The sequence below is a fragment of the Microcebus murinus genome, chromosome 2 (genome assembly GCF_040939455.1).
Source record: "Microcebus murinus isolate Inina chromosome 2, M.murinus_Inina_mat1.0, whole genome shotgun sequence".
Classification (NCBI taxonomy): domain Eukaryota; kingdom Metazoa; phylum Chordata; class Mammalia; order Primates; family Cheirogaleidae; genus Microcebus; species Microcebus murinus.
The window spans coordinates 101830459-101852635 of record NC_134105.1 but is presented as its reverse complement, the minus strand read 5'-3'; the positions used below and the strand labels follow the sequence as shown (position 1 = coordinate 101852635).

Below are 22177 nucleotides of genomic sequence, written 5' to 3'. Positions count from 1 at the left end.
AGATTATGAGCCATAGAACACAAGGATTTTGAGTCCCTGCCAACCTAAAATAGACTACAGTATACAGGAAAAATAGAATTCTATTGTATGAAGTCACAGACATTTTGGAGACTTTTGTCACAGAAGATAATCTACCCTGACAAATACACATAACATGAATAGGAAGTTCTGCTTGGTTATTATTTACTTCTTTGGTTTAGTAGTAAGAACATTGCTTACTTGGATGTGGCAGAAATATTAAATAAATACAAAATAATTATGGGGACTATAATTTTAAGAGTTTTCAAATACAGTTTTCATTTCTAAGTAATATACCCAGGTAGAAAATGGCATGATGAAAGTATCATCATTAGCTGACCTATAACAAGATGCTCATAAACTTCTTTAGGTTTTTAAATCTTAATGAAAAGTATATGAATATTGAAAACAGTTATAGAAAAATATAACTACAACTTATATTTCATCAAAATATAGACTAATATCGTGTTGCTAATTAACTCTTATGTCCCATAGCTCTGGAAAACTCCACTGCCTTTCTTACAGTTTTTTTTTTTTTTTTTGTATGAAAGTGGTGTGGGATCTTCTGTTTTTAAACCCCTTGTTTCCCCTATGAAGTGTACATGAGAAATGGACAGATTCCCTCTCAGTTACATTAGGGAGAGATAACCTGCCCTCCAGTTGCTCCCAGTCTTCTGGAAGATGCAGGACGAATCTTACCAAGAAGATTGCTGGTACAGACAGGAAAGAGCAGGCATTTTGCTGTTATGAGAGCTGCCGCTTTAGATGTGTATAGAGGAGAATGAGGTTGTGGCAGGATCAGACTCAAGGCATTCCTAGAGTACAGGATGGATCTGGGGTCAAAGTGTGTAGTGTACACATTCTCCTCAAATTCACTGCTTCATCGGGTGGAGGCAAAAAGCACTCAACATCTCAGCAGACATGAAATGAGCTTCTACCATTTGGCAGGCAGTAGGCTGGGCCCTGAGCCTTCAGAGAAGTTCCGAGCAAGGCAGAGAAGGTTCCTGTCCTTGTGGAACTCAAGGCCTGAAGTCAGATGTGAATCCAGGAATCCCGGGCGTGATGAATACACGGTGGGGGAAGTCAGGGCAGTTTTGCATGGGCCGCGGCACATCTAGCCAATTGCCCAGACTGGCCAGTTGGTTCTTGGGAAGTATGTGAGGTGGCAGGGGTGGGTTGGGAGACTGAATGTAGAGCATAAAAGAACAGACAGAAGAGAGGAGTCAGAGTTGAGAAAACTAAGTTGGAGGCTGGCAAAGAACTGATTGAGAAAGTGGTTGACCTAAACCCACCATGAAACTTTTCTCAGTCAGAAATATGGAAGTACAGAGAATTCCCTTAATAATCAGTTTTTATCTGAACCAGAAAGAGTTTTTTTTTTCCCAGCAATTTTAGAGGTCATGGCTTCAGTAGGAAGAAGAAACATAAAGGTATAGAAAACAAGGAAGAATGATGAAGAAAAACCAAATGTACGTTTCTTTGTGTGCACAAGGTGAGACAGCAATCAGGCTGTGGACCTGACGTTTGCCAGCCTGCGCAGTTTGGACTTCCAGTTCTTTATGCAGAAAGAGTAGTACTCTAGTCTGTAAGTGGCTAGGCCAGTGGGGGACAATTGTGCCAAGTCGCAGAGGAGGAGAGATGAAGGAAAAGAAGAAGCTGAGAAAAGAAGGGGTCAACTCTTCATTTAACACTTAACTGGGCTCAGCTGTCGAAGTCAGCAGGTGAGATTTGAAGTCCTTTAGCTGACAAAGTTAGCCTGAGTGGGGTGATGGAATATTCCAAGGTTCCTTACAGAAGAACAGGAACAGGGATGAAGATGTGTTGGGAGGAGAGACACCATGGGCTACCTCAATAAGGAAGTGGGGCCCCCACCCTCAACCTGCTCATCTGGGGTCTGTGCAGAGCCTCAGGAATGTTTTCAATGGGCAGAACACATTTTTTTCTAGCTCAGCAATGTCTGGACTGACTTCTGCTTTTTTTTTTTTTTTTGAGTTTATAGTAAAAGTTATAAAGAAAACATAGTTATTAAAAATGAGCACTAACATAAAACAGCCAGAAATAACCACTGTTTATATTTTGCTGTATTTAGTGTCAGGATTTTTTATCTTCCATAAACCTATGTGTATGTACATGTTTTAACAAAAATGAACCAACAATGTAAATGGAATGACCTTCACAGAATTGTACACTTAAAATGCTTACAATGGCAAACTTTATGTGATATTGATTTTTCTATTATAAATATGTATTTTTAAAAACCAACCCAAACAATAGGATCAAAAGTACATTGACTTTACATTCATTGTACCTGTGTATTATAGAACCCATTCTCCCATTGGGAATCATCCTATTTAATTGTGATTGGTCTTGGAGTCATCTCTAGACTCTTCTAGCACTGAAATCAGAGGTACTGTGAAGCCATGAGTATATGCCCAAGTGACTTCATTCTCTTCTGCCAGTTTGACAACTACTCATAATCTCGTAATGATTCTTTGGACAATTTGTGTCTAATAGTTTCCAAACGTCTCTGAGCTTTTGTCAAACCTATTTGGAGCACCTGTGCATCATGCAGGTGCTACCTGTCACCTGCCTCACACCCCTTTGATATTACAGATCGTGCAACCTATCAAGAAATGGAGCTTGATCCCCAGTGACTACTGTAGCCCTTCTGAAATTTTATGTATTCTGTTGCTGGGGAAAGTTCTGGAATATTCCAGAGCTACTCAACACCAACACAACTGCTGGTCACCCCAAAGTCAAGAAGACCAGACTACAGGAGAAAGCGAGGGGCTAGGGGTATGGGGAACCAGGCTCCAGTGTGATACAGAAACATAATTTCTTGGTTACCTTAATTAACTTTTTGGGTATCCGTTTCTTTATTTGAAAAATGGAAGGGCTTTCCTAGGTGCTCTTGAAAGCTCCTTTTGCTCCTGAGATTTCATAGCTTAGTGATCTGCTTTTTCCCACCTTTGTAGCTGATGATTTACCTCACCTGGATCAGGTCCTCCCAATACCTGCTTAAAACTTACCTTATGTTTGTAATCACCAGATATAACTGTGGGTTATTCTGGGGGAGAGAGAGAAAGGGAGGGGTGGTGGATAGAAAGAGAGAGATGGTATGGTGTCTACGTGATTGTGTACGAATGGTGTAGATGTTGTAATTCCTAGAGAGGCTGCAAATTCTCCAAGGGAGGCACTGGGTATCCTGCTCTCCCTCCTGCTGGTCCAGCTTTTTAGGTCTCTCTGTGCATTGTGGATACCCAGCAAAAGGTAACATTGGGGGTGCAGTTTGTGCAGGTGATCATGTGAGTGTGTAGAAATGTACAGTGAGCGTGCCTGTATGGAAGTGTGTGGATCCGTATGTGTTGGGGGTAATTGAAAGAACAATGAGTGGAGAAAAACAGAGGTTAAAATACACAGGAGTAATGTTTTCTTGCAATGAAGAGGAGACTTGTGGCAGGATACTAAAGCTCAGAGGTGGCCTCAAGCAGGCACCATGGAGCTCAGGCATGACTCAGTCCACAGCAAGAGGAGAGCCTTGCTCCAGCTGAAGCTGCCCAAAGTGACAGGCTCTGGGTACCATTATGCAGTATCCATTGCCCTTCTAGGGATGCCCCCTAAGTGTACCCCCACACCCTTGCAGAAGAACACAGTACTGGGACTAGATAGATGACCTCTATCCCAACTCCTCTCAGTCTATGGGTCTTGACTCATGATGGGAGAACAAGGAAGAGGGAAGATTCAGCCAATGACACACACAGCCAAGAGTGCAGTTAAAAGTGATTTAATGAGGGCAGAGCAGGAAACATGCATTTTGCCCATCAAGAATCCCTCTTCAGATGAACCCCGAGCAGCCATAGACCAACAAAGCCACTGAGGCCTTCTGCTTCATTCAGAGGCTTAGAGGACTCTTCAGAATGTGCATAAGAAAAAGTTTCATAGTGCATATTTTAGGATACAAATAAGAGAGAGACCATGACTTAGAGTGACAACATGATGAGTAAAGGTCCATAGACAAGATGCAGAAGCAGATGGGAAGAGCGTGTGCAGCATCTGGTGGTTGGCTCCTCAAGAGTATAGCTGTGGCCCACATTAATTCTGCTTGGTCTTCTGCTGAGCTGGGCCTGGAGTGACTGGAACCTTGGTGTAGCCAGGCTCAGGGACTTTGGTGTAGCCAGGCTCGGGGACCTTGGTGTAGCCAGGCTCAGGGACCTTGGTGTAGCCAGGCTCAGGGACCTTGGTGTAGCCAGGCTCAGGGACCACAGTGCATATTGCATCAGGGACCTTGGTATGTCCTGGTTCAGGGACCTCTGGGTAGACTGGCTCAGGGAATTTGGTGTAGCCAGGCTCAGGGACCACAGTGCATATTGCGTCAGGGACCTTGGTATATCCTGGCTCAGGAACCTCTGTGTAGATCAACTGAGGGTCCTTGGCGCAGCTTGGCTCTGGAATCTTGGTTTTTCCAGGTTGTGGAACATTTGGGTGGCAGGGCTCCTTGGTTATGGGAACAAATGTTTCTTGAGGTGGAGGCTGGCAGGGTTGTTTCACCTGTTGCTGCTGAGGCTGAGGGGGTGGGGTAGGGGTCTGCTTCTGCTGGTAGGAACTCATGCTTCAAAGGATGCTGGACCTAGAGACAGAAAACCTCATTCAGTGGTTTCATTAAATAGGAGGGAAGCTAAATTCATCTTATTGCATGCTCCTTGCAACATCAGAGCTACTCTTCTTATCTTGGCTGTTTCCTGAATTTCATATCATAGGAAAAATCGATGATCCACACACACTTTCAAGAGGAGAATCTTAAACTTGATTTTTTCTCTCCACGTAGTTGGTGCCTTTCTCTCTGCTTCCTGTCTTTCTGGTGCATCTAAAAGCCTACATTAGCAAGAGAGCCCTAGAAGCCTACAAGGATTGATGGGAAACCCCAGGTTTGCAATATATGGAAAGGTGGTAAAATCAATAGTCTACAGTCTACCTGCTCAAGTCCACCTAATGGAGTGCTGTAGCTCTCACAGGGAAATTCTATCTAAACCTCCCCTGGAGGCCACACGCTGCCCCTGTGAGCCTCTGTTCATGCTGTCCCTTTAGCACATGGTTTCTGGAAGTCTTTCCACACCACCACTGTTGTCCACACATACTCAGCAGTCATGCAATCCTCCCTGATGCTCTCTGCCACATCCCAAGTCACTCTCCTCATTTTGGCACAGCAAGGTACCTGCTTTGTTCCCTTTACCAATCACTTTCTAGACTGTTTGCAAATTTTGTTTTGCAAATTTTGAGCACATATTATGTTCTCTGATGGATAGTAGGTTCATGGAGCAAAGAAGAATTTGACATTTGACATCCAAATTGCCTAGTGCAGTGCCTTTGATAATGAAAATTCTTAATAAAATTATAGAAATAATTAAGCTATCTCTAAAAGTGCTCTTTATATGGAGTCCAGTGCATGCCTCCTGTTAACTGAATGATATTCTTTAAAGAAATCACTTCCTTTCTGCTCCTCAGTCCCATAGCTGTAATCTGAGTGCGAAGTCAGAAAGATAGACTACGGTACCCTTAAATCCAAACTGCATTTACATTTAAAATAAATATATCCTTAGCATGGCAAAGAGGTCCCAATCAAAATGAAATACCATCGAGTGAACATTAAGAAATGGGAGTCTCACCTCAGAAGATTGAGCTCTCGGTCCTCTCAGGTCTGATGGGGAGTCTGTGGCCAGCTGGACTTTTATACGGAAAATGAGTGTTGCCATAAGGAAATGGATTTTGCAGGGCTGCTCTGCCTTCATTCCAGCCATTGTAATGAAAATCTCAGGCTTAACATATTTTGGCATTTACTGTTTGACTTGCAGTCACCTGGGCCAGTCCCTGCTGTCCACCCATTGTGGAGTGGTTGCCGTGGGCAACGGGCTTCATGAATGATAATGGATTAAATGAGGAGGAAGTCTGGATTGCTGGGACCAGGAACAGCCATGCCTTTTGGTTAGAACCCTAATATTTAACTCAAATTAATCCTGTTCAGCATTTTAGCATCCAAATTGGATGTGGAGGTGAACAATTGGCATTTCTGGTTTTTCTCGTAGGCCACAGTGAAGGCGGCAATAAGTGAATCATCAGATTGTCCATTTGTCAATGGACACAGGCCTGGGAGGGGAAGTGGAAGGCAAAATGCCTGCTTTGGAAATGAGTTGTCTTCATTCTGCAGAGAACCTTAAAATGCCATGTAGACCAGGGACAAAGGTATCATTGGGATGGACAGTCAGGATTGACTGGACAGTCTGACATGAGGCACAGCTGTGAAGACCCTGCCTCTCATGGTGTCTGTCTTCCCTAAGGGTGATATAAGGACTAGAGAGCTCTGATTCCCGGAGTTTATGTACCAGCCATTTCAGTCTGATCACAATTGGATGGACCTGAGCTCATGAACCCAGAGTGGCCCTCAATACACAATCTCTTACTGACTTTCCCTTGGGAAATCCAGACACCCTTATGACTGAGCTGTGTGGATAGCTCTTCCTTCCCACTGCCCCACTGCTGTGCAACCTCCCATGACCCTGGTACCCAGGCACAGCCACCACCACCAGCTCCTTTGCCAGTTTGCCAAAGCCAGTTGTTGTTCCTCATCTTCACATACTGCCTGGTTACCACAGGTGCTCAGTCAATGGGCAGGTATCATTTTTCTGAATAGATCTGTCGGCTCATGGAAGGGAAGAATGGAGGGGGGGAGAGAGAGAGGGAAGTGATAGAAAAGATAGAAGAATGGAGGAAGGAGGAAAGGGAAGGTGGGAAGGAGAAAAGAGGAAATCATAAGGCTGCCTCTTAAAAATGATTCACTGTCTTGTGATGGCCTCACGGTATGAAATGAGAGAAGTGATGGTTCACTGAGGAGTCGGAGCTTCCACACCCTTCCCCACCCCTATCCTTCCCTCTCTGCTAGTGTTTGACCAGCCATCTCCCTCTGGGTGGTGCCACTGACACACCCAAGCTCTTGTCCCTGGTATAGCATTAGCTGTCCTTTAGGGTTGGGTCCAGGCTCCTCTCCTCACCAAAACCACCTCCCAGGAGCCCCTGACACAGGAGCTCTGGCCAGACCCTGCTGCTCCACCTGGATTCTCATCTCCAGAGGAGCCTGCTTCCTGCCCCTCTGTATGAAGCTGGTGTCTCTCACGTTCTCCCTTGATTCTGGACCTTGGTTCTAGAAGAGATGCCTTTCTCATTTCCTGTGTTCCTTCTCTGGGTGGGCTCTCTCCTGCCCTTCCCTAGCTGGTGCCTCATTCACCCCAACAAAAGCCTCTGTGCCACCAGCTTTCTGAAGTTGTCATTTCCCCCCAGCCCTGTTATTCCTGTTTGTTTGTAAAGCACACTCTGTGGCTGAGTGTGAAGACTCTCCCTGCCCTTCGGAGAAGCTCTGTTTCTTCACTGGCAGCGTGGGTGTGCTGACGAATCTGCCTCAGTGCACAGAGGGAACCTGAGTGGGCTCTGAAGGCGGGTCCCACCTCCCCTGGTGCCTCGGTTTTTCCCACTGGCTCCCTTTCCTGGTGACAGGAGGCTGCTGCTCTTCCAACTTCATCGTCCTGGGACTTTCTTAGGACTTGTCTGTGGATGCTGCTGGGTACCTCTCAGGCACTCTGCAAACCTGGATGTTGGTCTTTTGCCTGTCATGGCTGTGTGGACGACCCCCACACATAGCCTAAGACTCTGCCCCTCCTGACCCGAGGGTCTGTGCCGCCGCCGCGTGAGCTGTCTGTGGGAAGCTGTGATGCACTTGTGAAGGCTCAATGTGCAGGTAGTTAATGATCAGGTGACCCTGTTTTGTCAATATAGGCCTAAAGCTGACAGGGAATGGTTTCTTATTTTGTTCCCAAGGAAAACCCATCTGAGACATATTTTTTTACGTCTTTTCAAAAGGTCCTACGTGATCAAACCCCAGTTGCCCTTAGTGTTTAACCATGCTGTGCCATCTTCATGTTTTGGTTTCCTTTAGCCCCATTCCACTCCTACTTATTCCTCATTCCTCCTCCCTGGGATTGCATTTGTAAATAATCTATCTACATGTAATAATTCATTTCAGCCTCTGTTTTGAAGAAATCTAATCTAAGACAGTTATCAAACATGTGCCTTATTTGAGGTGCAGAATGATAAACAATTGCCCAGTGATGTAAATCAATGTCTAGGATAGAATCACATAGAGATCATCTGATGTACCAGTGTAAATATTTGGAAGGTATTTATCTAAGTACCTTCTTTGGGGACTCTAAAACTGTGTTTTCTATAGAGCAGCAGGTTGTAAGGCCCCAAGAATATTCTCAAGTTCAATGATTTCCTATTAGGTTAGTGCAAGAGGAATTTCGGTTTCAGACCATGCATTTTAATGCACTATAATTAAGCTTTAGGACATCTGTATTATTCAAAATAGGAACCATTACAATCAACACATTTTTCCAATGAGAAATAAGTTTGTTTATTCATGTAATGTAAAGATCTATGCTTCAGGATTCCACAAACTCTTGGAAAGCATTTTCTGCGTCCTGCTGGTTATAGAAGTTTTTTCCCTGAAAAAAATTGTTGAAATGCTTGAAGAAGTGGTAATTGGTTGGCAAGAGGTCAAGTAAATATAGTGGATGGGGCAAAACTTTGTAGCCTAATTTGTTCAACTTTTGAAGTGTTGGTTGAGTGACGTGGTCAGGTGTTGTTGTGGGGAAGAATCAGGCCCTTTCTGTTGACCAATGCTGGCTGCAGGCATTGCAGTTTTCAGTGCATCTCACTGATTCGCTGAACATACCGCTCAGATGTAATGGTTTTGCCTGTATTCAGAAAACTGTAGTGCATCAGACTGCCAGCAGACCACCAAACAGTGACCATGACCTCTTTTTGGTGCAAGTTTATCTTTGGGAAGTGCTCTGGAGCTTCTTCTTGATCCAACCACTGAGCTGGTTGTTGCTGGTTGTCATATAAAATCCACTTTTTGTTGCATGTCACAATCCAATCGAGAAATGGTTCATTGTTGTTGCATACAATAAAACTAAAGTCATCTTGGCAAATTTTTGAGTTCACTCTCTTGGGCATCTGGTACAATTGTGCTAAGACATAATATTCCTCCAAGTCTTTCAAAACATCAGTGTAAAATTGGATTTTCCTCCTTGCATAACCCATTTGTTCATTCCTTTGCCCTCAGACTCTATTTTTCCTTCTTTCCATTTGTCATTGATTTTAACTCCAGTTTGTCCACCGTCTGAAGGGATGTTATGTTCAGCCACTGTGCTAGTCCAGATGTTGACAGCAATGCGAGTATAGCAAGTGCCTCCCTGTCAGTCTGTTCCCATTCAAACAGGATAGGGTTACATAGGTGCAGATCTAGTGAGCTATTTCAACCCCTAGGCAAAACAGCTGCATTCACTGTTAACCCCAGTTTTTCTAGATGGTGTGAAGGCACAATCCATCCCATCATATATTTAGGAATTCTGGCACAAAGGTTTAAAGGTGTAGTTACACTTTACTGCTAGGGAGTATCCCTGACTCTGGAATCGGCAGTTGCAGCTCTGGTTCCAGGACTACTACACCAAGGAGGAAAAACAAGTTGAGGAAATATGAGGAAGCGTCCTCTCATACTGCCTCTTCCCCAGCTCCCCCAGAAAAGTAGAGGATTCTACCTGGTGGGGACCATCCCTTGGCCGCCCTCATGTTGACTGTCAGTGCACACTCATGAAAGTGGGTAAGCCTTTCCTTCCTACCTTTATCTCTCCCCATGTTAGATGATAAGTGCTTCAATTGTGCCCTCCAATTCTCTATTACTCTGAGAGTGATATGCAACATCATATGGTAATTTCATGTGATACCTCTTTGCTTATTGTTGGACACTATGGGCTATAAAGTATGTTACTTGGTCTGAAGAAATGTAACTCAAAATTCCAAATTGGTATAGAATCTTATATGTTCTGTTCCAGTGCTCTTAAAATAATTGAGCATTTGCATCTACCGCTAGACATGCAAAGCTTATTCCAGAGTAAGTGTGTATTCCTATCAGGATCCATGTATTGACACCCGAGGCTATTGGAAGCAATCTGACATAGTTTACTTGCCATTTATGTGTGGGGCCTTCCTCCCAGGGACTCTACCCCATAGGCTCTGCAGTCTGTCTTTCTTACTCACAGGACAGTTCTTGTTGGCACGTTGTGCCTTAGAGGGTACAAGAGGAAGGTTGATATTTGTCATCCCATCTCCTTGTCCACTCACTGCTTGTATACCCAAATGGCCACATCGCTTGGGCACACCAGCCTATCCACATGCTGGTTCTAGTTACCTTCTGATCCTGGGAGCAATTCTTCTGGTGGGCATTGGTATGGCCTACTTTGGTGTGCCCCTTAAATTTCCATGGTGATTTCCATAGGGCTGTGCATCATATGAGCATCCCTGTAATAGTTCAGTTTTCCATTGTCCATGTGCCTAACCACATGGCCAAGTCATTGGCTACCACCTAAGAGTTGGTAAAAGCCCAACATGAGGGCTTAAGTTGTTCAATTATCTAGTCACTGCAAGGAAAATAGCATGCAATTCATCCCAATGAGATTTGCTCTCACTTCTTCAGAGTTTTTCCATCATCCAGTTGTAGAGTGATGACTTTCCAAACACTATGTTGTTGGTTCACCTTTGAGCTGCCATCTGCAAACCAAGCCACTTTTTATTGTTCAGTAGAGAGCTGTTCATAGGTTACTACCCATTTGGCAGTAGGATCCTGCAGCCACTTAGGTGGGGCTAAAGTTGGTTCTAGAGGAAAAGAAAACACCTTCTGGTGAATACAGTTCATACCTTTTGTATTCTCCAAGTAGCATGTTTCTATATAAACCTTTTCTATTTTATTATGGAACTCTTATGGGAACTGCCTTTCATATAAGGGCGTTTCTCTGACATCACCCAGGACATTATTACTATTTAATTTTTAATGTTATTTTATGTGCTTCAGTCATAAGGGCAGTTTCAGCTAATGCCCATTTGTAAGGTAGTAGTAATTTCCCAAGATACATATGTCATGACACCCCCTCTGGAAATTTTCTGATTCATAATCCCAGCGGTTCCTACCGAGTGGCTCTCATGGGCTTTGGCCACAAACTCCAGTTTGTGTAAGTGCTTCATGAGCCAGTGGCCTTTTCACAGGCCACATAGGGCCACTGTGCAGAGAGTTTATAGGTACCAGCACCCAGGGTCCTAAAATGTCATCAGTTAAAGTGGTCGTCTCTTTTTGCCTACTAGGTATTCTATACTGTTTCAAAGTAACAATCTCTGTGGGCTCAGGCAAGTCTATAGATTCCCGTTCAGCAGTTCTAATTAATACTGGTGGTAAAGTGATTTATATGTCTTACGTTTTAGAATATCATAAAACAGGTAGGGGATGTGTTCCCCAGTCAGTCATAATATCCATCCCAATACATCTAAGAAAAGGAGATGCAGCCATTTCACATAAATGTTCAAAGGTTTCAATTTTCTTCTAAACTTTCACCCCAATCCCATCAATGATTGCATACCCATATTGTCCCAATAGAACTGTAGCCCTGGTTAGAACTTCACCAACATGTTTTGGAATCACAGTGCATTGGATTTCTGTGTCAAGATTTTGAAGAAAGTTTCTTCTCTACTCCTGGACAATTTTACCCCCATATATGCATATGGAGTTGGGTCCTGACAAAGACTCTACCCTTGACCAAACTTCAGGCAAGCTCCTCTGAGATCTCTTTCTGACTAGGCCTCAACCTTGGTTCCTGCCTTGCTGCACCTACATAGACTAGTTTTAGCAAAAAACACACTAAGTTAGTTTAGAGAAAATTCCTCACCCTTGAGATCTGACCACCACTGAGATCTCATCAAACTCCTCATCCCTCACCCTCGATATCTGATCACTTTGGCTTACCTTCAGCAAGGATCCTGTTAAGTTGGTTTAGAAAGAATCCTTCTTCCCTTGCTATCTCCTCATCAAACCACCCACCACTCCCCAACCCAACTTTGTTCATTGACTATAAATCGCCAGATGCTTTTATAATATTTGACATTGAGCCTTGTTCTCTACTGAGCCCTCTTTTCCACTATTATAATCATTTCTCTATAAAACATGGTTTTACCACTGTAACTGCTATCTGGTTCCGGTTCTGTTTGACGGTGCATGGTGCCATGACGTGGATAGGATCAGATTCATCCCTGGATCCCTGCACTCCTAACTGAGGGCCCCACCTGTGTACCTTGAAGGCTTTTGTCCACACTTCTGACTAACTGATCCGGAATCCATCGATCAGCCCAATCCTTTGCCATCAGTGAGTCCAGTCCTTTGCCAGTGCTTGTTTATTGAAGCACAGCAAAGACAAATTTTAACACTTAAGAGTCCGAATATATTCTCTGAAGCTTCTTTGTTTGAAAGGCATGTTTTGGGCTGGAGTTTCTTCCTGGCTCTTTGTTTTGAGTGGGAGCCCTGAGGGAACCCTGAGTCTTAGGCTAGAAATCTTTCCTGGCTTGATGTTCTCTCTGATCCTACTTCTCTTGTGGTAACTTCTCAGTCAACTGTCATTCCCCTTCTTGAGCCCTGCTGACCATATATGCCTCATCAACCCTGTTCGCTTCCTTTCTTGTTGGCATGATTTTACTAAGAAGGATTTGGAACCTCAGTGGCCTCTTTGGGAAACTTAAGATCTCCCCAAACCGTCTCAGCTAAGACCTCTCGTTCCCATGACCTCTGCTCTTCCTCCTTTTGCCACCTTCACCTTCCTCTTCAGGTGTGTTGAGGCTTCGATACGACCCCTCCTCACCACGCCTCCTCCACCCTCTGTCCACCCCTTTTTTACTCCAGCCCTCCAGCTCCCTGCAGACATTTGAACTTTAGCCACTGCCCCATCTGGGGCCCTCAAGGGACTGAGGAACCCCAAAAGCAACTACCTTTCAGGGGAAAAGAAATTTTAAAAGTCTACCCTGCAAATATTGGTTAAAAGTCTTAACCCTCTTGTTGAAGGCGTAGCCTCAACCTGTCCCATTTACCAGAAATGCAATTCAGATAAAAATGTAAAGTGGACATAAACCAGTGATTTTTGTGTTACTGCGTTTACCTTGCTCATGGCTAAAATTTTAGAAGGAAAGCTCTGAAGTCTCTATTTGTGTCTGTATGTTGATATATGTGTGTATATGTGTTATGTATTAATGATATTTTTCTACCTCCAGATGGTATTACCAAATTAATTCATAAAAATCCCATAAAGGAGCGCTGCTTAAATTGGCTTAGAATTAAATAAGTGCTTATATAACTTAAATATTCCTAAAACTCCCAGAAATATAGGCACTAACCCAAATGTTTTTTAAGTTCACATGTTTTAAGTAAAGTTTTGATATATAAGACTAGTTTGGTATTGCTGATTTAATTAAAAGTGGGCATGTCTTCTGAGTTATATGCATGAAGTGTGATATGAGCATATATTAATATTTTTGTTTTACTTGGGTTAACTAGTCAAATATTGTAATATATTTAATAGATGTTTAGGGTTACAAAAATTATAAATTCAACCTAAGAACAAATGTACAAGTAAAGGTGCAATAAAAATGAATTGGTTGATATCCATTCTTCATGTATAGTAAGAGTAGTGGTAAAACAAAACAAAAAAGAACCAAAACATACATTTAATTTTTTAGGTTTTTGCTTTTGTGATACCTAACATCTATGTGTTGTAATAGTATTTAATGGGGAAATAGCTTGAGATGATGGCTAGCTTTTTTTAATGTTTTATAATATCTGTCTAAAAGTAGTTTCTAAAATATTTTGGTAAGCTTCAATATTAGAATTATGCTAAATTAAATTAACTATCATATCTAAGTAAGATAAACTACTGAAACATTAACTACTAAGTATGAGTTTAAGTTTTCCATTTTGGGCTTCTTATTTTTATATGGTATAGAGGAGCTACATTTTTGGGTCTGTTGATAAACATGTTCTTTTGCCACATTAAAAAATGTACTACAAGGAAGCATATACCTATAAAATTGTGAGATGATATATTCATAAATTTTGCTAGTCTGACACAGAATGCTGGTATGTGACAGACAATTCACAGTTGTCTACTTCCTAGTTTTCTCTATAAAAGAAGGATTAGTAATGGTTAATAATTATAACTAATATATGTAAATGAAACCACTAAAAATAACGAGAATGAGGAGAAACAACTTTCCATGAAAATACGCAAGGAAAATAGAATATGTTTTTTGTTTCTTTATTTTTCTCTTTTTTATTGATACATAAAGTAATAATAGTTGTACATATTCATGGAGTACATGTGGTAATTTGATACAAGCATACGATGTGTTATGAACAAATCATTACACATTTGATTGTTATATAAAACTGAAAATCTTCTCACTTTTAACAGAGCTAAAGTTTTTCGCAGCCATGTACTCCTAGAATTACTACTGAAATCTTTTATTGTCATTTTGGTTAAATAGCTACATCTTGTTTTATAGTGACCTAGAATGTTATTTAGTCAAGTGTACAAACTTTTTGACATTTTTGGCAGCTTTGCCTTCCAAGAATCAAATCTGAAATGAAATCTTGATCTCAAATTGACCTTGATATTTCCTAAAGGACCCTGGAAAATCTCAAAGGATTTGTTCTTTCACCTTGTAAAAAGATGTTTAAAAAAGTAAGGTTTTTGATAGTTAAATTGCATGAAAAATGTTATATGAGAATAGATGCTTAACCTTCCCTATATTATCTTTTCATAGGTAAATATTATTAATATGAATATTTCAGAAATTCTATGATGTTCATAGAAACTTGTTAATACCCCTGCTATCCGTGATATGTCCTGGTATAATGGTAGTCGTAAATTTGGTTATTATTTTAAATGTTGTATAGGCCACAGAGATACAAAAATTTCCTTGTCAGTTACTTATAGTGAACTTTCATCAGATCTTTAACCATGGCTATTTTTGTTTTTCACAGACAGGGTCGCCCTCTGTCACCCAGGCTGGAATGCAGTGGCATGGTCATAGCTCACTGTGACCTCAAACTCTTGGGCTCAAGTGGTTGTCCTGCCTTGGCCTCTCAAGCAGCTAGGACTAAAGGCACACTCTCCCATGCCTGGCCATTTAAAAAAATTTTTTTGTATAGATGAGATCTTACTATGTTGCCCAGGCTGGTCTTGAACTCCTGGCCTCAACCCATCCTCCTGCCTCAGCCTCCCAGTGCTGGGATTACAGATGTGAATGCCTGCCCACCACGGTCATTTTAAATCTTGTCATTTGCAGGTAGTTTTTATTTTACTCTGATCGTTTTATGAAAACATTTGCATTCAGCTAGTGGCCAGAGTGCTTCATCATCAACACAAAGGAACGATATCAAAGATCCAAGGAAAGAACTATGACATCACTCTGGGGTACAGGCTTCTGATGGCATTGCTTGAATAATTGAGACCATATTACTGGACTAAATAAGGATTTCCAGAACTCTAGTGGACAAGTCAATAGGTTCATAAAACCACTAACACAGCTTGTCCTTAATGAATAAAATGTAACTGAACAAGAAATGGACTTATATTATTCAATAGAAAGAAGAATGTCCCTTCTTTCCATGAACAAGAGGAGAAACTGACAAAGACTCTGCTTGACCATATATTAGTCAGGTTCCTCTAAGCTCTCTTTTCAACTAGGACTCAACCTTAGCCTTCATCCTTGCTGGGCCTGCATAGCCCAGTTTTAGCAAAAATCCTGCTAAGTTGGTTTAGAGATAAACCCACCCTTGATCATTCTGGCCTGCCTTCAGCAAGAATCCTGCTGAGTTGGTTTAGCTGGCATCCTCCTACTCTGATGTCTCCTCTTAGTCATTTTCCATCCACCGACCCCTTAATTCTGCTCCTTGGCTATAAATCCCCAGATATAAATCCCTATTTACTATATTTGGAATTGAGCCCAATTCTATACTGAAGCCTCTTTTCCCACATTGCAATATTTCCTGAATAAAACCTGCTCTATTGCTCTAACTAGATAGTCCAGCTCTGGTTCTCTTTGTCAGTCTTCAGCTAGGGTGTTAGTCCAGAGGACTGTGACCTCTCCATCAATCCCCATTCTGATTTATTTGCTAGACCATCAGCCCTGGTGATTTAAGGTCAGGTTTCTCACTGTCATTTTTGCCTCCTGGATTTTAAAGTTTCTCTAAACTAAGGGAAATATGGCAGATTTGATTAGGGCTTGTCAATGTTAGGGGACCAGTAGGGTTCCCAGGGGCCCACCCAATCCCTGATGGTTCTACATTAAGACCTTTTTTGACCCAATCAATGTCCACTTTATTTGTTCTATGTCTTAATAACCATTTAAAAGATTTACAACTTACTGAGATGAGTTCCTTGGCTATCTGATTTGTATTCATGCATTCTATTGTGAATTATTATAATTTTCTTAGCATTTCTGAGACCCATAAGAAAACTCTGATAATATTGACCCACAAAATGAGACAATTCCTTAACACTATATCTTCTGATTTCAGTAGTTTCTTGGTTTTAACTCCCCACCATCCATGCTACTTTCTTGGTGAGTAGGGGTTATGGAAATACCAGCTATTGTTCCAACATAATTTTCTCATTTGATAGCAGCCCTGAAGCTAGTGGTTGTAACTCAGATTGACCAATTTATTTTTATTTTTTTTTATTTCAGCATATTATGGGGGTATAAACGTTAAGGTTATATACATTACCCTTCTCTCCCCTCCCCCTTCAAGTCAGAGCTTCAAACGTGTCCATCCCCTGGACGGTGCGCCTCACACTCACTATGTATGTCTATACCCATCCCCTCCTCCTCCCTCCCTCCTGTTCCACACCCAACAAATGTTTGTTTTTCTTTTTTTCTTAACATTTTGGTTACATTTTATATCTTTGCCTCTCCCTAGCAAGGGTTAGAGGTGTTCCCTTCTCCTCCACAATGCTCACCACATCCCTCAGATGTGGGACTACCCCCTCAACCCCTGAATCCCTGGTGAACACCACCACCCTTTGAGCACCATAGTGTTAATCAGTCAGTACCAATTTGATGGCGAGTATATGTGGAGCCCATTATTCTGATCTTGTGTCACCTCACTTTGGATAATGGGCTTAAGCTCAATCCAGGATAATATAAGCAGTGCTAGCTCGCTGTCATTTCTTAGAATTGAGTAACATTCCATTGTAAACATATACCAAATTTTAATAATCCACTTGTGAATTGACAGACACTTGGCATCTACCCAAAACAGCATAAGACATTTTATTATAAAGACATCTCTACTCAAATGTTTATGGCAAAAGAATTCACTATTGCAAGGATGTGGAAACAACCCAAAATTTGAGCTTCATGAAACATCAGGACCTTTCTGAAGATTCTCTTTTACTTTCTTTTTACTTATTACAGATACCAATAACCAAGAGATTGTATGTTTAGCCTATTTATTGTTATTTTGCATCCCTTATGTAACAAGTGAGCCATTGCTAAATTTCATTTCTGTCTTAGTCAGTTTGAGCTGCTAAACCAGAGATATCATAGACTGGGTGGTTTATAAACATCTCATTGCTCTGGAGGGTGGGAAATCCAAGATCAAGAAACAGGCAGATTCAGTGTTTAGTGAGGGCCTGCTTCCTGGTTCATTGATAAATGGCCATTTTCTTGCTGTATCCTTACATAGCAAAAGGAGTAAGGGAACTCTCTTGGGAACTTTTATAAGGGAACCAATTTCATTTATAGAAGCTTGACCCTTATGGCCTAAGCACTTCCCAAAGACCCTACCTCCTCCTACAATCACTCTAGGGTTAGAATTTTAACAAGTGAATTTGGGAAAGAACATAAATAGGTCATAGAAATTTCTAAATTCCATTGGTAACTTTTACCTTTAGTAATTAACTGCAGTTCAGCTGCTGATTTACACCATCGTAACTCAGTATATATGGAGGCACCAAAGACTCATCAACATTTGTCCCCTCATCCTTCCATCCCCCCCCTAAAATGCTTTTATCATGTTCCAGTGAGTCAGAATTGTTCTAGTGAATCCTACTTCTGACACCAATTGAGTCAAAGTCTCCAAGCGTATCCTCAAGTTTAAGGATTCAGCAGAATGACTCACAAAACTCAGAAAACCTATTATCTGCATAGTTATGGTTTATTACAGTGATAGGATTCCATTTAACCTCTCCCAGTGAAGTCATATTGGCAGCAAGATGCGTAGCAACATATACAAAGTATGACCAACCAGAGAAGCTCACCCAAGCCTTTATGTCCATTATTGAGGGTCAGTCACATAGCATGGAGAATCCATGTGGCTGTTCTTAGCTACTCAGACTTCAGTTCCTCCAAATGTCAAACTGATACAGCATGGTGAACATAAGCCTTTCCCACACATCACATTGTTAACATAAACTATGCAGTGTGGCCCAGGATTTCAGGTATACAAAGACACTGTTACCAGGTAGGATATTCCAAGGGCTTAGAGATTATCTGACAGGAGCCAGTCAAGGATCAATCTTTCTTTGGCATGTCCAGGTTTTGAGTACTCCAAGTGTACTGATTGAATATTCTACTCTACACGTAGCTACTAGCCATATGTGACTATTTAAATTTAAATGTATGCCTTTGGAGCCCATTGCAGGAGATCAGAATGGCAAGACAAAAACTTGTTCACAACCGGGCATTTTGAATTCTGATATAGACTCTGTGGTTGGATATTTATGCAACCTTCTCTATGTGCTGATTCAGTTTCTGGCTTATTTTGTAGAGGTCTAAACCCTGGGTTGGCTGGGAAGAAGTACAACCTAAAGAGAGAGGAGACAGAGATCACTGAGGGCCTTGGGATCTGGGGTCAGGCAGGATATGTCTCAGGCATTACATTGTCTCAGAACAGGGAGCCATACCTTTGCCCTGGGGTTCTGGTGGCATGCTCTGGGCCCCAAAATCATGAACTTTTTTTTATCAACATTATCCCGTTATGGCTTCTAGTTAATTCAGGAAATACCACTCAGCAGAATTCTGCTTATCAGCAAATTGCTGCCCCACAGTGATGGAAGCACAGCCTTCATGAGGTGTTGTGTCCACCAGAATGCCATGTCTCAGCAGTTAGTGGAAATTGAACACCATGCAAATATGGAGTATCTTGTACCAACTACTCTCTCAGTGCTTACCTCCCTCAGTGCTTACCCTGTGTAGTTTGTAAATCAGATATAGATAAACTAACTCCATGCATTTGTACTAGTAACATGCAGTATCACTGCAAAAGTTGTCATGTTCTGTGTAAAAGGTGCCATGAGTTGTGTTGGAAGTGCAAGACTTGGAGGACTGAGTACAATCCCTATGATATAGTTTGGATATTTGTCCCCTGTAAATCTCCTCTTGTAGTCTGATCCCCAATGTTGGAAGTGGGGCCTGGTGGGAGGTGTTTGGGTCATGAAGGTGGATCCCTCATGAATGAATTTTTTGCCCTCCCCATAATAATAAGTGAGTTCTCCTATTAGTTTACATGGGCTGGTTGTTTAAAGGAGAATGGCACCTGCCCTGCCTCCCTCTCTGCTTCTTTCACCCTGTGACACACCTGCTCCCCTTTTGTTCTCCCCCATGAGTAAAAGCTTCCCGAGGCCCTTATGAGAAGCAGATGTTGGAGCCATGCTTCTTGTACAGCCTACAGAACCATGAGCCAAATAAACCTCTTTTCTTTATAAGTTACTCAGTCTTAGTTATTCCTTTATAGCAATGCAAAACTGACTAAGACAGCCTGTATTTATTGGAGTGAATTAATGTGTGTCTACCTGGAATCAGGCACTCAATACAAGTGGATCTTAGCTGTGGTCATTGTGCTTTTTCTGTTGATAGTGTTAGATATGTATCTGTAGAGGTTATGAAGTTCTCTCTAAGTGTAATCAGAGAATTTTGTGGTTTCATTCATGTTACCAAAGAGATCAGAGGGCTCAGAACAATGAACACAATGAGATCTTGTCCTGAAGGACAAGAAATCCTCATCCACTCCAGAGCAAGAAGAAAAAGGACAAGAACAGGCGAGAGATGTCATTTTACAGAGACCCACATCCAAGAGAATGGACGGAGTGTCTTTCCAAGGATAAGCAAAAGTGGCAGGAACTGAGGCCAGAAAGATATTACTGCTTTCAGCAAATGGTGTAGACCACAGTGTAACTCTGAATTTCCCCTTGGAAAACATTCCAGATACAGTGCCCCTTAATTTCTGGAACCCATTCATGCAGCTTCAGTCTTAATGAAAAATGAGATCCAAATGGCCAGTTGTTTAAGTAGCAAGGCACAAGAAGGACCTGTATAAAAAGCTGGTCAAATGGCTCAGCAAATGGGGTGTACCCTTCCAAAAGCTTTTGAAACATCAGAAGAAAGAACCACTACAGAGACAATTTTGGATGACCTTGTAGCCTCTGGAATGTACATGTATTAAAAAATAGGGAGCAGAAAGCCTTCACTGAGTGCATCAGAATAGAAGAATCACTTTACGAAACTAGAGATTCTCTAAGGAGTATTGGTATTATTTATAGGTAGAAGTGGGCAGGCGAGGAGGGACTTGAGTAGAAGTGTTAATTACATGTGGCCCTTGGGTCCTATTATCCAGCTGGTCCCTGAACTGACAGTTTGATTCAGCTTCTATTATTTGTGGACAGAGTGTAGAATAGGTTAAAGGGGGCTAGATGATATACAAGAAGGCAAAGGATACTTTTCATGTGCCATTTCCATAGATGTTAGAAGTGACATCATGCTCAGAACCTAAGAGCCCATGTAGGCTCACAAGAGAGAGGGCAGTGACCAGTTCCTGATGTCTGCCATGGGATCAAGGAGGAAGGCTACACAAAGTTAGTGATTTTCACAAAGTACAGGGGTCTCTTATACCCCCCCTGTAAACATCAGATTTCTCCATAAAAAACTAATACCTAAGCAACCAATTCTTAATTTACACGAAAGTAGTGCTTTTGAATGCAAACTCAGTTGGATTTTCTCTTATTATAGTTCAGTCTTATTTCTCAAGACCTCAGTAGTCATCTTAACTCTCCTTTCAACTAACCTTTGTAGAGACACAGGAATGGGTGAAGGGACAAGGGATGTGGAGATAGGTGAGGAGTTTTGTCCTCTACTTTTACTCTACAGTTTGAGGGTTCCTTGGCATGTGACTTCCACGAGGCATATTGCAGAGCTGATCTCCATGAACACTACTCCAACAAGGAAGGAAAGGAAGGGGGTCCCCCACTCTTGGAGGATTCATCTGGGATCTATGCAGAGATTTAGGAATGTTCTGGATGGGCAGGACATCCATTTTTCCTCTAGCTCAGCAACATCTTCACTGATTTCTATATTTTTAATATCCTATTAAAATATTTTAAAAAGAAAATAATCCTATATAATATATAATGTGGAAAAACACAGACCTATTTTTTAAATAACAAACACTGTCATATAAGCAGCCAGAAATAACCACAATTATTCTTTGCTGTTTTTAGTGTCAGGATTTTTTTTTATAAATCCATGTTCATGCATAACTATTAAAAAGTTGGTCTGTTTTGTTTATGTTGCTTGAGACCCAATTTTAAATTAGTACAACCTGAACATTTTCTAATACGGTTAATCATTCTTCTACAATATTTTTATTGTAGAAGATTGCTATATAATTCTAATGCATGAACACCTGATGGATTATTAATCCCATTATCCAGTGATGCACATTTAGGTTGTTACCAACTTTTTGCTATTCTTAATAGATTCAGTGCTGAAATGAATATCCTGATGTATAAAATATTTGTGAACATGCATGAGTGATTCTTAAAAATAAATTTCTAGAATAGTATTTATGGCTCAAGAGTCAAACAGATCTTTGAATCTTTTGATTCTTCCCAAACTCCCCTTTGAAATGTTTAAATTACTTTATAATACTTGTGCATTGTAGAGCACATTTCTCCATTTTAGATCAGCCTACTTAATTGGAATTGATCTGGGACTTATCTCTGGATTCTTCCAACATTGAAACCAGCAATAATATGAAGCCACCTCAACACGTACATACTTAACAGATCCAAGTGACTTCATTCTCCCCTATTTAGTAACTACTTATCACCCTGCTGGACAATTTGTGTCTAGAGCTTCCAAATATCTCCAGATTCTTGTAAGTGCTATCTGAAGTGCTTGTGCT

The 22177-nt window shown here is 41.5% G+C and overlaps 2 protein-coding genes across 2 annotated transcripts in view; both read right to left on the bottom strand.

The window, feature by feature from the left end:
- Positions 1 to 22177, bottom strand: part of S100A9 (S100 calcium binding protein A9) — a 442604-nt gene that overhangs the window by 288522 nt on the left and 131905 nt on the right. The gene's annotated exons all lie outside the window — the stretch shown is intronic.
- Positions 4111 to 4626, bottom strand: LOC105885883 (uncharacterized). The gene has a single exon (XM_020285527.2). It carries the CDS (start codon positions 4624 to 4626, stop codon positions 4111 to 4113), a length of 516 nt encoding a protein of 171 aa, XP_020141116.2.

What these genes read in the sequence shown, in the direction of transcription:
- LOC105885883 (XM_020285527.2), bottom strand. Translation starts at nt 4,626, where the DNA reads ATGAGTTCCTACCAGCAGAAGCAGACCCCTACCCCACCCCCTCAGCCT.